At 45.1% G+C, this 16,851-nt stretch overlaps 1 protein-coding gene across 1 annotated transcript; it reads left to right on the top strand.

The window, feature by feature from the left end:
- Positions 1-6,158: 6,158 nt before the first annotated feature.
- LOC123116610 (dehydration-responsive element-binding protein 1H) lies at positions 6,159-6,987 on the top strand. The gene has a single exon (XM_044537548.1). The coding sequence runs from the start codon at positions 6,177-6,179 to the stop codon at positions 6,879-6,881; it is 705 nt and encodes a 234-aa protein (XP_044393483.1). The 5' UTR covers positions 6,159-6,176; the 3' UTR covers positions 6,882-6,987.
- Positions 6,988-16,851: the final 9,864 nt, after the last annotated feature.

The raw sequence follows: 16,851 nt of genomic DNA, 5'->3' as shown, positions 1-16,851 counted from the left end.
AGATGCCACAAGTAGGAAAAACTAAGAAAATTTCTATAGTGTGGTATCCTTTTATTCTACATATATACTACTAACCAATATGAAATGATGTTCGCACCATTTATAGGAGTTAATCTTACAAAGTGTGTTCTTTGTGTTGCATTCTTATACTAAATGAAAAGACAAAGTCATAAGTTTTATTGTTTAAGATATTCCCGAGTGCACCAATACTCATAATAATCGATGAAGCTACTAGCATAAAGTATGGAACCAATAAAGTTTTTCCATCCACCGTACATAGGTTTGCATGTGTCATATAATGGAAAAAACATCCTGAGAAGATTGGGCTTGTGATCAGGGAAGACTCTGAATTTTGGAAGAGGATCAATGCACAGGTATGAGGTTCATGAACTGTGACCAAGTTTGAGTTAGAATGTAATTTCATAATTCCATACTTTGGGTTGGAGGATAGTGAGTGGTTGACTAAAAGTTTTAGCCTTGGAGAGTCATTGTACCATCATACTTTATGGACACATCACTAGCAGCCATTCTCCAAGCTACTTCAAGGTCTAGAAGTGCATCATTTCTAACAGATGCATTCATAACCGTTATACAAATGACACGAATTTAAAATCAAAAGGAGCTTCCAACCTTCTATATAGTGGAAAGATCGCAAAAAGATACAAGAGGTACACAAATCATAACGGTTATTAGTCTTTGTTTTTTTGGCAAATCATATGCTTCGCATCATTTTGTTCTTCTAGTGAGAGTGTTTATGATTGACAAGGGAACCATTTTGTAGAGAATCCAACTGAATACTTGGATGGAGGTGCAAGGAAGAATATTTCAACAATTCATAACAGGTTGGCCTTTTAGTATCAAGTGTGCCAAACATTGTGGAGCCTCTGACACAAATTTTTCCTAATGCAGTCAAGCACACTAGAAAAGAGGAATGTGAGACATTTATTGGTTGCAACATTCCTACTCAAATTGACATACACCTATCAAATAATGCTCCTTCAGTATTGAGATGTAAAATAATAAAGAGAGGAAATGAATGGGGAAAATCAAATGGAAAAGTGCAAAGAAGAAAAGTTCAATGTCAGATGCTTATGTAAGACATGAAACCTGATAGGGTTTCATGACAGTCACAATTGTCCAAGCAAAAGAGGTCCAGGAAAAGAAGCCATGAATGTGCAAGACATGCTTCCAAATAGTCAATCATTCTAACCGCAGCTCCGCAAAATACATATGGATTATTAATATTATTCTATTCGTTTTACTGAATTTTCCAATCTATCTAATGGATGAGAAGTTATGTTTATCCTGCAACTTTTTTCTTATTTTTATCACATTGGATGCATTCTGAATTAATTATGAGTGTTCAGAAGCTATTGCCGAGTTTCAGTTGTGTATGAGGGTTTGGAAGCTTGTTCTTGTTTATGTATGTGTTCAAGAAAATTTGAACGCAAACAAAGGCACCGAGTTTCCAAGACGCAACAAAAAATTGTTTTATCCATGGATTCTTTTGGGCTGCTAGCTACTGTTAGATTGTATCAGGTGCATAAACTTTGAAGATACATCAGACTAGCGGCATTTGAGTTATATTACATCATGTAGTATGTAAGGAACACCTCAATTGCCAATAGGAACAAGTAATAAGAATTTGATTTTATTGCTGACATTTACATTCACAACTCATATGCTACACGTACGCCCAACAAACAAAAGTTGCATTGTACACACTCATAAACCACATTCAGGAGCTCAGTGTGCAATTAGTACATGCGTACATCAAACAAGAGAGACTGGGTTTTCGGCACCCTAGCTCGGTGCACCCATGCTACACCCACGCAAGAAAACATACCAAAACATTTCAAAATAAAACTTTGTGGGAATGATCGCCAACAAATGTTAGAAGCAAAGTTTGGTGGTCAAATGGCATCCAAGGAGCTCTATAAAAAAACAAATTACTCAAAATGTATGTGCATTGTTTGACCAACATTTCTATTTATTTTTTTTGTACAGAGCTCCTCGGATGTCATTTAACCACCAAACTTTGCGACCTTCTTTAACATTTGTTGATGATCATTCCCACCAAGTTTTAGTTTTTTTAAATGTTTTGGTATGTTTTCTTGTAAGCGTTCAGCCACTACTTCCCCCAAGCAAGAACAAGGAAAATTAAAAGATGTTGTTGTCGTTGCTATGCAAGGAGGTCCTCGTTGTACTCCCTACCCATGCAAGCCTGCAGCAGGACGTCTCCATCAGGTGGAGGGGGCCGAGTGTAAGTCAAACGTGCAGAGGTTACGACCATCAATGGCCTCGGTGGCATGGGATGGAGACGCGAGGTGGACGAGTGAGGAGGTTTGCCAGGGTCTGGACAAGTTGAAGGAAATCACGGTTTGGACGACCAAAAAAGCGACGGCGACAATGAGAGCATATGGATTCTATCTAGGGATGCTTCTCACATAGGCTCGTCGTCGCCGGGACAGCGGCATGGGCGAAAGGAACTAGGGACATATTCAGGTTGTGATGTTTTCCATGTCCAGGGGGGTACATCATAAAATAAGAGAGCTCGAGGCGGGCGGTTTAGTGGAAAATTTCATCCATATGAGCAGAAACACATGATTTAGATTGGATGAACGAAACACTAAGGATGGCAGGGATGCACGATGGAAGTCGGATTCACCAAATACAACCCCCAAACAAATGGCATAGTTTTATCTAGGCACGTCTACTACCAGATAGTGTATGTTCACGTGTCTAGCTTGAAAAAAAATAACTGCACGTTGCCGAATGTCGATTAATAACCAACCAAAACAGGAAGGCAGCCATAATATTAGCTAGCATTCCTAAACCTTTCCTTTCTTGCATTTGTGCTTTAATGGCTTTATAATTTGTTTCCTTGTTTGCTGAATTGTAAAATCACACTAGTCCCACATAGTCATGTGTGTCATCTTACCCTTTTTTTCGTGAATACAGAAATTGTGTATCAAATCGTTGATCTGAAGAAGAGCAATAGATAAAAGCGTGTAGATACAATCGTCGTACAAAAAGAGATGAGGGTGGACCTACAATAAGCAAAGAGGAGGGGGAGGGGGTGCTCAGCCCCAATATATGTCTTGAAGCCTACAATGGATCATATGGGTCTATCGTCGTCAATCCTTTTGCTCCAGCCAGAGCCGAGGTGTTGGCCTCGTCGAGTATAGCCCGGATGAGGTGATCAGCAGATAGGCAGGCATTGTGAAACACATAAGAGTTTCGGTGCTTCCAAAGATTTGAGGCTACAAGGATGACGAGAGAAGCAGCGTCTTTGCACAGCGCGGTAGGGACACAGCCATGTAGGAGTCCCACCAGCCAAAGAAGCTCTTGCCGCCTGAAGGAATGGTCACAATAAGCCTGCAAGCAATGAGCACATCATGCAAGACCGCACGCGATAAGGAGCAGCCAATGAGTCGGTGCTACATGTTCTCAGTAGTCTGGTCACACATGACGTTAGTAGGGTCGTTTTGCAGTCCATGGCGAACATGACTCTTTCGTCCAGCATCGATCTTGGATCACGAGCTAGACAAAGATCTTGATACAAAGGAGGGCCCATGTTCTCAAGGTGAGCCTTGCGTGCAGTGGGAATGTAACCGTGAAAGGCGGTGCAGCAGCAGGTGGCAGAATAACACCCATTGGCAGTCCAGCACCACTGGGTAGTGTTAGGCTGGCCATAGTGGTGGTATCATAGCCGGTATCATGCACTCGGGACTAACAGACACGCTGATGTGGCACACGATTAAAGAAGAGAGAGGATTAAAATAACATAGGTAGATACCATATCATAATAAATGTTATGCTAATATATGTTATGTATGGCAATAAATAAGAGTATTTATGATATTATGCACAATGAAGATACTATCATACACAATAGAGCGCTGCTATACACACGACAAGATTGGACGATCTTTGAACGATGCAGCACATCTGACCGTACGTATGCAGAGCAAAAACTGGATGCACCGTCAATCATCCGTCGTCCTCAGTTCGTGTGGGCAAATTGTCGTCTGCACAGTAGTTCCGTACACAATACTCCCATAGCCTTAATGTTGGCCGACCGAGTGGTATGACGAACGCAACACCAGAGCTTGATGTAGAGAAATATTAGGTATTACTAGATCTCAACATATTAATAGCTCACCTCAATCGGGACCATCTTAGGCTGGTCATAGTGGGGAGTAACTTATACTAGTATCATGCATATGATACTAGTCTAAGTTACCGGTAATTTTCTTTGGCTCCTAGGTGCATATGCACCGATTGTCGAGATACACATTTCAAAAATTTAAAAAGTTCGGAACAAAAATCCCGCGTGTATATCCGGACATTTTATGTGCGTGCACAAGGTTTCGGTGAAAAACGACATTTTTTGTGGCTTGTGTAAAAAAGATAATTTCTGATGCTTCATTCTAACTTTTCACGAGGCATTTCTTTATCTTTTTTACACAAGCCACAAAAAACGTCTTTTTCACCGAAACCTTGTGCACGCACATAAAATGTCCGGATATACACGCGGGATTTTTGTTCCAAATTTTTCAACTTTTCGAATATATATTTCGATAATGGGTGCATATGCACCTAGGAGCCAAAACACCGTTCTCGTATCTACATAGTGCAAAGTAATATAGTAGTAGTGTCATAGATGGCTTCATTTATTAGCTCATAGACTCATTTTGTCTTGGGAAATGCTATGTTACAGTAACATGCTCCATTCGTTCCTAAATATTTGTCTTTCTAGATATCTCAACAAGTGACTACGTGCGGAGCAAAACGAGTGAATCTACACTCTAAAATATGTCTATATACATCCGTATGTGATAGTCCATTTGAAATCTCTAAAAAGACAAATATTTAGAAACGGAGGGAGTATTATGTTACTCCTTTCGTTTTTATTTACTCTGCATATTAGAGTTGACTGAAGTCAAACTTCGTAAAGTTTGACCAAGTTGATAGAAAACAATATAGACATTTATCATAATAAATCTATACGATGTGAAAGTACATTCTATAATAAATCTAATATGGTTGATTTGTTACTGTATATCTTAATATTTTTGTTTATAAACTTGGTCAAAGTTTGTAAAATTTGACTTTGACCAAAGCTAATATACGAACTAAATAAAAACGGAGGGAGTACCACAAACATCTCTTTCCTCATTAAATACATGCCACATAAGCAAAATTATCTTAGGATGTGTTAAGTTACTACCTAAGTTACCTCCACTATGGCTAGCCTTAAAATTTCTCCACTAATCGAGGCCACAGTGATATCCTCCTCTTCGAGAAACATATAAAAAGCAAAGGCCATTTTACACCGTCCGACACGCCTTGTTTCCATGCGCCAATTCGGTATACCACTCAAAACAAGTCTACAACACACACTTTCTTCTCGCCGCACAAAAGCGATCGCAACAAAAGGAATCATTCGATCACGTATCATGGAGCAGAAACGGGCAACCGGTAGTAGGAGAGGGGTAGCTTTCACCAGTTCGATCGTGCAGGGCAGGCCAACCGATCGAGCTGGTCCAATCCCCTCTTTTCTTGTCAAAACCTGGTCACGTACTAATCTCCTTAAAGCTAGACGGACGTTGAATCTTCTTCATATTTCCTGTCAAAATCCTAGTAGCGATGCGAGTTGTCGCGTCCATTTGGGTGATTGGGGGAGCAGCCGCGCTGTAGCTCGTGCCGCTCCTGTCATAGATCGTGTGGCCAACAGGGAAGAAGCGCATATAAGCGCGACGTGTCGCCTTAACTGGTTAGATATTTGTTCCGCAGAGTGCCACCGCCCATCGGTCGACTAGAAGCACTGTTCATCAGCCAGTAGTGGTGGGGATGAACGTAGGTCTAGACGGAACTTAGCTGCGTCGACATGTCATCCTCGTACAGAATTCGCCATCACCGTGGAACCCAAGCCGCCAAGCGCCAATCGTACGTCGACCAGCAGCAGGAGCGAAAATATCAGGCGCATTCTGCTTCCATGGCCAGCAGCCGCGCGCCCCCACGCCGACGTGTGCCACTCGTATATCCCTGCTGCGTCACGCATAACTATAAATGAGCGCACTCGACTACTCAACGCCTCAAGCTCACACTCCACACGTACCGCAGTGGCAATCGCGCTCCACCAAAAGCAATCGGCACTCCGACAGCAAGCAATGGACACGGCCATCGACAGCTCGACCAGCTCCCCTTCCTCATCGACTTCCGGGCACGAGCACGGGGAGGTGGTGCCTGTGTGGTCGCCGGCGGCGAAGCGGCCCGCCGGGCGCACCAAGTTCAAGGAAACGCGCCACTCGGTGTACCGCGGCGTGCGTCGCCGGGGCAGCGCGGGCCGGTGGGTGTGCGAGGTGCGCGTCCCCGGCAAGCGTGGCGAACGGCTCTGGCTCGGGACGTACGTCGCCGCCGAGTCGGCCGCGCGCGCGCACGACGCCGCCATGCTCGCGCTGCTCGGCCGCTCCGCCTCCGCCGCGGCGTGCCTCAACTTCCCGGATTCCGCGTGGCTGCTCGTCATGCCCCCGTGGCTCTCCGACCTGGCCGATATCCGACGCGCGGCCATCGAGGCCGTCGCGGGTTTCCTGCGCCTGGAGGCCGCCGCCGTGGTGCCCATCGTCGACGAGGCCACCTCCCCCGTGTACCTGCCGTCGCCCGTGGACAGTGCCGACAAAGTGTTTCAGTTGCCGACTTTGTCTGCCCAGGGCAGCGACATGTTCGAGCTCGACATGTCCGGCGAAATGGACCTGGACGCGTACTACGCGGGCTTCGCGCAGGGGATGCTCCTGGAGCCGCCCCCCACGCCGGCGTACTGGAAGAACGGAGAATGCGGCGACGGCGGAGCGGCAGCCGGCCTCGGGAGCTACTAATGTAGATAACCTCCAGTGGGTTTTTTTTCGCGAATAAACCTCCAGTGGGTTCACACTGAGGATTTTGAACTATAAGAAAACACCAACTGAATGTCACTGTCAGTTGAAAAGTAATCGTTCCTTCATGTGCGCTCAGAGCAATTGTTACATCACTTACGGTGCTTCTCTCACTCACTTTCTTCCCCGGCCCCGTGTCGCCCCCCCCCCCCCCCCCCCCCCCCCCCCGCCGGCAGGCGGTCCAGGCGCAAGAACCCTATTCGCCGCCCCCAGACCCCATCCACACGCTGGTAGGCGGCGGTGAGTGGCGGCGCTGCCGCTGCCCGGTGCAGGCGTGTCGCGGTCGACCGCGCATGTTGGTGCCAGCGCGGCGTTCGCTTTGTAGCAGGGGTTCGGCCCGGTCAGATCTGCGTTGGCCGAAGATGGGGGTGGCGGCCGGAGCTCAGCAGGAGGCATGGTGGTGCGGCGGGCCTGGTAGGAGTCGGCAGTAACGCGAGGGTGCGGCTGGCTGGTTGCGGTGCTGTTCGGAGGCAGAAGCGCGAGTCCGCAACCAGTTTGGTGGAGTCTGCACTGTGATGCTCGTCCAAGATGGAGTCTTGGCAAGCTGCGAGCGGCCGGCCACTTCTGTTCGGCGTGATGAGCAGTGATGCCCTCCCGATGGTGCAGCTTGGCTTCATCGAGATGCGGGTCCAGTCGTCGCAAGGCTGTTCCTTGGAGTGGGCGATAGCTGTTGTGGGCGGCGTGGACTTGCCGGAGGTGCGGAGTGGTTGCGGTTCCTGTCCAGGCGGGGCGTTGATGGTGTGGCCGGTGTTCTCCTTGCTGTGCGTCCGGTCGATGGCCCTCAGCTTGGCAGCTACGTTGGCGAAGTCCTGCCGTGGTGGTGGTGTGAAGCTTCTGGGACGGTGTTGCCCAATTCTAGATGGTGTGGTGAGGTGCGACGTGCGGATGAAAATCTTGCACGGCTTTCGTCGGACCGGTAGCGATGATACCCGCGGATGCCATTCCCCTTCTTGGAGGCGTCGTCATGGCGTGCTCGTCACCTCCCTCACTCGCTTGGAGTTATGGTTGTCTCCGGGTGAAAGCCTCGATTCTGTTGGATCGACACAATGGCAGCGTCTTCGACGTCGTTCCTCTGGTGGGAGCATTGTATTTGGAGACATGGTCGGCTCCTCGTCGCTCCCCTCCGGTGTTCGCCGTTATCCTTCTTGATCCTCTGTGGCGCTATGTACGCCCATCGCCGGTGTGTCCAAGACGGCGTCTGCCACGGATCGGATTGTGTCCTGCCACCCACTTGCCACTTCCTCTTAGGCGATAAGAGTGGATGGTGCGTCAACAAGTGAAGCTCTGCGAAAGTTGGTGTTCTTCGGAGATGTCCGGCGTCGGTCGAGAAGCGGTGTTGAGTTTCGATTAGGATAGGCCATTTGTGTTGTAGCTTGCTTTGCGGTGTTGTTGCTCGGGTGGTGTTGTGCTATGCTCGTTGTTCACAGCGAGTGTAGTTTCTTGTAACTCAAATTCTGCCTTCTATAAAGCTATGGTACGCCGGGGCATACTCTCGAAAAAAAACACCTATGTAATAAGAATTTTTACGTTCTTTTTAGCAACATTAAGAATTTTTACATGATTAACGTAACAGCTGGGATGAGCTTTTTTAGTTGGAGAAAATTAAGGTAGGAGGCCCACCCAGCTGAATTCATGCAGGTGTAGGGTTATTCCTTTTTGAGGGTGTGGGTTTATTCCTATGCTCATCATGACGGATCAACCAGAACCAGAAATATCTTACAACAAGTATGTTTCTCTGGCTAATTCTTGCGCCATGCGGGCCACTAGCGTTGGAGCCGGATCCTCTAACGTTACGAAGAGAAGTTAGGGCTTGATATCCCTTTGGTAAACGGATGCGAGCTTCGCCAAGAAAAAGAAAAGAAAAGAAAAAAGAAACTCTCCCGACTCGGCCAGTCCTCGCTCCCGCGGTCGCGATTCGCCGAACTCGCCAGCACCGTCCGCGCCGCCCGCCAGCGCCGCACCTCCATCCGGCCGCGCCGCACCTCTATCGACAACGCCCTTCCGCGTTCTCCAATCGTCGGCGGCACCACCGTCTGCATCCCCCATCCGTGCCGCCCGCCACCGCCGCACCTCCGTCCATGTCGTCCGCCCAGGCCGCCCGTCCACGTCCTCCAATCCTCAGCGACACCGTCGTCTGCGCCGCCCATGCCTTCGAATTCCTCCATCGCAGGTCAGTACATAGGAGCTCCCAGTACATATGGTGCGTGGATCAAATGCATTTGCTTTATATAGCTTATGAATCATGGTGCGTGGAAAGTTCTTAATAGCTTTTGAATTTTCCACATTTTCCAAATCATGTATGAACCAATTGGCACTGATTTGTCTTGTGATTGGTGAATATGAAAGGATACCAATTGCAAATCATAAAATCCCAGCAGGTAACAACATAAGAAAACATAGTAAATCCTTACAGTGCCAAAATAATCCCTGCCTTACTAGTTACGAGTACTCCACCATTTGGAACATTCAAAACATAGAGTACAAAGTGTAGCATCCAAAATAATCTTGTCTGCAATCAGAATGTGTCAACATCTATGTCATCAACGATAGGAGATGTCAACAGATCGGTGAAACTTCCCATGAACTAATATTTTCTAGAGCCTGTTTCCTTCGGTTTTGGTGTTGGTTTGGTCTTTTTTGCTGATTTTTTGCGACAACCTTCTTTACCGAACTAGTCTGTGATGGTATGTTCCCCTTTTCTCCCTGCTGTCTGATGGAACAATCTTATCTTTATTTTCTCGTTGTGGTCGCAGATGGTGTTTTCCTCCTCCTCTTGTGTTGCCTCTCAAGGAAACCTAATTTTCTTTTAGAGCCTTTCTTCTCAACCACTTTTTTCTTCAGATGTGCAACACTCAACAATTCATTTGATGTTTGAGTCACTTGTATAGCACTCAACGATTCATTTGATGATTGATCCACCTCGACATGGCATCTGTCTTCAGCATTAGTTGTGCATGCACCCAATAGTTCCTTCACTTGCTTAGTAGCACTAACAAGTGCATTCTCGATGAAAATACAACATTATTCGGAGTTGGCTGCTAGAGTTTCCATCTGACAACACATGTGTATAAGAAAATTGTATCGGGTGATGGCATCCAACTTTCGATTTTCAACTACAGTCCGTCTGTTGGAAATATGCCCCGGATGCAATAATAAAGTGGTTATTATTATACTCCCTCCGTCCGGAAATACTTGTCATCAAAATGGATAAAAGAGGATGTATCTAGATGTATTTTAGTTCTAGATACATCTCCTTTTATCCATTTTGATGACAAGTATTTTCGGACGGAGGGAGTATTCCTTAATCATGATAAAGGTTTATTAATCATGCTATAATTGTATTGATTGGAAACTTAAATACATGTGTGAATACATAAGCAAATATCAAGTCCCTAGTATGCCTCTACTAGACTAGCTCGTTGATCAAAAGATGGTTAAGGTTTCCTGACCATAGACATGTGTTGTCACTTGGTAACGAGATCACATCTTTAGGAGAATGATGTGTTAAACAAGACCCATCCGTTAGCTTAGCATATGATCGTTCAGTTTATTACTATTGCTTTCTTAATGTCAAATACATATTCCTTCTACCATGAGATCATGCAACTCCTGCATGCCGGAGGAATACCTTGTGTGCTATCAAACGTCACAACGTAACTGGGTGATCATAAAGATGCCCTACAGGTATCTTGGAAGGTGTCTGTTGAGTTGGCGTGAATCAAGATTGGGATTTTTCACTTCGTATGATGGAGAGGTATCTTTGGGCCCTCTCGGTAATACACATCACAAGAAGCTTGCAAGAAAAGTGACTAAGGAGTTAGTTGCAAGATGATGTATTATGGAATGAGTAAAGAGACTTGTTGGTAATGAGATTGAACTAGGTATGGAGATACCGACGATCGAATCTCGGGCAAGTAACATACTGACAGACAAAAGGAACTACGTATCTTGTCATAAAGGTTCGACCGATAAAGATCTTCATAGAATATGTAGGAACAAATATGGGTGTCTAGGTCCCACTATTGGTTATTGACCGGAGAAGCATCTCGATCATGTCTGCATCATTCTCGAACCCGTAGGGTCCGCACGCTTAACATTCGGTGACGATATATTATTATATGAGTTATGTGAACTGGTGACCGAGTTTTGTTAGGAGTCCCGGATGAGATCACGGACATGACGAGGAGCTCTGGAATGGTCTGGAGGTAAAGATTGATATATAGGATGATAGTATTTGGTCCCCCAAAAGGTTTTGGAATGCATCATGTATTTATCGGATCACCGGAAGGGGTTCCGGGGAGGCCACGGGAGCATATTGGGCCAAACGGGCCAATGAGGGAGAGCACACTAGCCCACATGGGGCAAGTGCACGCCCACCTCATGGAGTTGGCCCTAGGGAACAAAGGGAGAGGGCCAGCCCCCTCTTTCCTTCTCTTCCACATGCAGGGAAAGGAAAGGGGGGCTTCCCCTCTTGCCTTGCCCCCATGCGCCTAGGAAGGAAGGGGAGGGGAGCCTAGGGCAGGGGCCCTAGGGCTGGCCGCCGGCCCCCTTGGGAGCGCCCTAGGCAGCCTCCTCTTCCTCCTCCACCTGTATATATGGGAGGAGAGGAGGGGGCAACACACACCACGATCCCCAAGTTGTGTGCGGCGCCCCCTCTCCCTCTAGTTCTAGTTCCTCCTCCATCCACGTCCTTGTGCTTGGCGAAGCCCTGCATAATAGTTTCACCATCACCGTCACCATGCCGTCGTGCTGCCGGAACTCATCTACTACTTTGCCACTCTTGCTAGATCGAGAAGGCAAGGACGTCATTGAGATGAACGTGCGCTAAACGCGAAGGTGCCATGCGTTCGGTGCTTGATCGATACGGATCATCAAGGTGTACGACATCATCAACCGTGTTGATAAACGCTTCTGCTTTGTGATCTACAAGGGTACGTAGATGCTCTCCCCCTCTCGTAGCTATGCATCTCCATGGATAGATCTTATGTGTGCATAGAAAGTTTTTGTTTTCCATGCAACCTTCCCCAACAGTGGCATCATGAGCTAGATCTATGTGTAGATTATATGCACGAGTAGAACACAAAGGAGTTGTGGGTGGTGATGTTCATATTGCTTCCCACCAAGTTTTATTTTCCTTTGGTGGTATTGTGGGATTAAGCGGCCCGAACCAACCTTACATGTCCACGCACATGAGACCGGTTCCACCGACTAACATGCAACTTGTTTTGCATAAAGGTGGCTGGCGGGTGTGTGTTTCTCCTACTTTATTTGAATTGGATTTGACTATGGCGATCCTTGCAAAAGGTTAAATAGCAATTTGACAATCACCGTTGTGGTTTTGCGTAGGTAAGAATGGTTCTTGCTAGTTGCATGTAGCAACCACGTAAAATTTGCAACAACAAAGTAGAGGGCATCTAACTTGTTTTTGCATGGCATGTTGTGATGTGATATGGTCAAGATGTGATGTTATATATGTTGATGTCTGAGATGATCATATTTTGTAATAAGTTCATGACTTGCATGTCGATGAGTACGACAATCGGCATGAGCCTTAGGGTTGTCTTTAATTATTGTATGGCATGCGTGTCAATCACTTAAGTTCCATGTAATTGCTTTACTTTATTGCTATGCGTTAGCAATAGTTATAGAAGCAATAGTTGGCGAGACGACCCTGACGCAACGATGGAGACCAAGGTGTCGTGCCAGTGACAATGGAGATGCTTTGGAGATTGAGATCAAAAGCACAAGATGATGATGGCCATATCATGTCACATATTTTGATTGCATGTGATGTTTATCCTTATGCATCTTATTTTTCTTAGAACGACCGTAGCATTATAAGATGATCCCTTCACTTAATTTCAAGATAGAAGTGTTCTCCCTGAGTATGCACCGTTGCAAAAGTTCGTCGTTTGGAAGCACCTCGTGATGATTGGGTGTGATAGACTCTACGTTTGCATACAACGGATGTAAGCCAGTTTTGCACATGCAGAATACTTGGGTTAAACTTGACGAGCCTAGCATGTACTGACATGGACTCGGAACACTGGAGACCGAAAGGTCGAACGTGAGTCATATAGTAGATATGATACACATAGAGATGGTCACCATTGAAGACTACCCCATCTCACATGATGATCGGACATGAGTTAGTTGATTTGGATCATGTATCACTTAGAAAATTTGAGTGGTGTTGATTTAAGTGGGAGTTCATTAGTAATTTGATTATCAGAACTAAAATTTATCATGAACTTAGTCTTAATAGTTTTTGCACATTTATGTTGTAGATCAATGGCCCGTGCTATCGTTCCCTTGAATTTTAATGTGTTCCTAGAGAAAGCTAATTTGAAAGATGATGGTAGCAACTACATGGACTGCATATGTAACTTGAGGATTATCCTCATTGCTGCACGGAAGAATTATGTCCTTGATGCACTGCTAGGTGACAGACCTGCTGCAGGAGCTGATGCAGATGTTATGAACGTCTGGAAGGCTCGATCTGAGGACTACTCGATACTTCAGCGTGCCATGCCCTACGGCTTAGAACCGGGACTTGAAAGACGTTTTGAACGCCATGAAGCATATGAGATGTTCCAAGAGCTGAAGTTGATATTTCAAGCTAATGTCCGGGTTGAGAGATATGATGTCTCTAACAAGTTCTATAGCTATAAGATGGAGGAGAACAGTTCTGTCAGTAAACACATGCTCAAAACGTCTAGGTATCATAACCACTTGACTCGGCTGGGAATTGATCTTCCAATTGAGAGTGTTATTGACAAAGTTCTTTAGCCACTGCCATCAAGCTACAAAGGCTTCGTGATCAACTATAATATGCAAGGGATGACGAAAACGATTCCTGAGCTCTTCACGATGCTGAAATCGGCGGAGGTAGAAATCAAGAAAGAGCATCAAGTGTTGATGGTTAACAAGACCACTAGTTTCAAAAAGGGGGCAAGGGGAAGAAAGAGAACTTCAAGAAGAATGGCATGCAAGTTGCCGATCCCGTGAAGAAGCCCAAAGCTGGACCCAAGCCTGAAACTTAGTGCTTCTACTTCAAAGGAAATGATCACTCGAAGCAGAACTGCCCCCAAATACTTGGCATATAAGAAGGATGGCAAAGTGAACAAAGGTATATTTGATATACATGTTATATGTGTGTTCCTTACTAATGCTCGTAGTAGCGCCTGCGTATTTGATACTGGTTCGGTTGCTCATATTTGTAACTCGAAACAGGAGATGCGGAATAAACGAAGATTGGCTAAGGACGAGGTGAGGATGCGCGTCGGGAATAGTTCCAAGGTTGATGTGATCGCCGTCGGCACACTACCTCTACATCTACCTTCGGGATTAGTTTTAGACCTCAATAATTGTTATTTTGTGCCAGCGTTGAGCATGAACATTATATCTGGATGTTTTCTATTGTGAGACGGTTATTCATTTAAGTCGGAGAATAATGGTTGTTCTATTTATATGAGTAATATCTTTTATGGCCATGCACCTTTAATGAATGGTCTATTCTTATTGAATCTCGATCATAGTGATACACATATTCATAATATTGATGCCAAAAGATGCAAATTTGATAATGATAGTGCAACATACTTGTGGCACTGCCATTTAGGTCATATTGTTGTAAAGTGCACGAAGAAACTCCATGCGTATGGACTTTTGGAATCACTTGATTATGAATCATTTAATACTTGTGAACCATGCCTCATTGGTAAGATGACTAAAACTCTGTTCTCCGAAACAATGGAGCGAGCTAATGACTTATTGGAAATAATACATACCGATGTATGCAGTCCAATGAGTGTTGGAGCACGCGGATCATTATTTTCTAACCTCCATAGATGATTTGAGTAGGTATGGGTATATCTTCTTGATGAAACACAAGTATGAAACATTTGAAAATTTCAAAGAATATCAGAGTGAAGTGGAGAATCGTCGTAACAAGAAAGTAAAGTTTCTACAATCTGACTGCGGAGCCCAATATTTGAGTTACGATTTTGGCCTTCATTTAAGACAATGTGGAGTTGCTTCACAACTCACGCTACCTGGAACACCACAGCGTAATAGTGTGTCCGAACATCGTAACGGTACTTTATTAGATATGGTGCGTTCTAGGATGTCTCTTACCGATTTGCCTTTATCATTTTGGGGTTATGCATTAGAGACAGTCGCATTCACGTTAAATAGGGCACCATCTAAATCCTTTGAGACGACGTCGTATGAATTATGGTTTGGCAAGAAACCTAAGCTGTCGTTTTCTTAAAGTTTTGGGATGCGATGCTTATGTCAAAAGGCTTCAGCCTGATAAGCTCGAACCCAAAGCGGAGAAGTGCGTCTTTATAGGATACCCTAAAGAAACTATTGGGTATACCTGCCACCACAGATCCGAAGGCAAGATCTTTGTTGCTAAGAATGGGTCATTTCTAGAGAAGGAGTTTTCTCGAAAGAAGTGAGTGGGAGGAAAGTAGAACTTGATGAGGTAGTTGTACCTTCTCTCAAATTGGAAAGTAGCACATCAGAGAAAACCATTCCCATGATGCCTACACCTACTAAAGAGGAAACTAATGATGATGATCATGAAACTTCAGATCAAGTTACTACTGAACCTCGTGGGTTGACCAGAACAAGTACCGCACCAGAGTCGTATGGTAATCCTGTCCTGGAAGTCATATTGTTAGACAACGGCGAACCCGCGAACTATGAAGAAGCTATAATGAGCCCAGATTTCGACAAATGGCTTGAGGCCATGAAATCCGAGATATGATCCATGTATGAGAACAAAGTGTGGACATTGGCGGACTTGCCCGATGATCGACAAGTCATTGAGAATAAATGGATCTTCAAAGCTCGACTTGTTGCAAAAGGTTTTCGACAAGTTCAAGGGAGTTGACTACGATGAGACTTTCTCACCCGTAGCGATGCTTAAGTCTGTTCGTATCATGTTAGCAATTGCCGCATTTATGATTATGAAATCTGGCAAAATGAACGTCAAAACTGCATTCCTTAACGGGTTTCTTAAAGAAGAGTTATATATGATGCAACCAGAAGGTTTTGTCGATCCTAAATGAGCTAACAAAGTGTGTACTCCAGCGGTCCATCTATGGACTGGTGCAAGCTTCTTAGAGTTGGAATATACGCTTTGATGAGGTGATCAAAGCTTATGGTTTTATACGGACTTACGATGAAGCCTGTATTTACAAGAAAGTGAGTGGGAGCTCTGTAGCATTTCTGATATTATACATGGAAGACATATTGCTGATTGGAAATGCTATAGAATTTCTAAAAAGCACAAAAGGATACTTGAATAAGAATTTTTCAATGAAAGACCTCGGTGAAGCTGCTTATATATTGGGCATCAAGATCTATAGGGATAGATCAAGACGCTTAATAGGACTTCCACAAAGCACATACCTTCACAAACACTGGTACACGTCGGTGCTATACAAACGGTTTTTAACCCCTTTCTGCGACGGCATTTGGAACCGTCGCCAAGTGAGTGTGGGCGATAGGGGGGTCCTTCCCACATGACCCACAAACCGTTGGGGATAGGCAGCCTTGGTGCATACAGTTGTCCCTATATAACTATTTCTGATATCTCGAATATCCCAAATGCTTCATCCTTGCTACTTGTTTGTGCTCGTATTGACATCGCAGTCAGAGTTTTGTGGTTTTACCTAAACAAGCAGATTCCAGGCACGAGAGTTTTCTAGGCACGTACCAAATTGGCTCTACGTTTACGATGCCTGGCACATCAGAAACAATTCATGATTATAAACCGTGTATGATAGGTAGACAATCACACACATTTAGTTTTCCCGCACTGTATGTGATAGTGTCTGACATCACACACGCTTTGCAAAAGGCAACTGTGTGAATTATTACACACGTTTCCACTCCGTGAACC

This window comes from Triticum aestivum, chromosome 5B (genome assembly GCF_018294505.1).
Source record: "Triticum aestivum cultivar Chinese Spring chromosome 5B, IWGSC CS RefSeq v2.1, whole genome shotgun sequence".
NCBI classification, from domain to species: Eukaryota; Viridiplantae; Streptophyta; class Magnoliopsida; order Poales; family Poaceae; genus Triticum; species Triticum aestivum.
The sequence above is the reverse complement of the archived record's forward strand: the minus strand, read 5'-3'. Positions and strand labels throughout refer to the sequence as shown.

What these genes read in the sequence shown, in the direction of transcription:
- LOC123116610 (XM_044537548.1), top strand. Translation starts at nt 6,177, where the DNA reads ATGGACACGGCCATCGACAGCTCGACCAGCTCCCCTTCCTCATCGACT.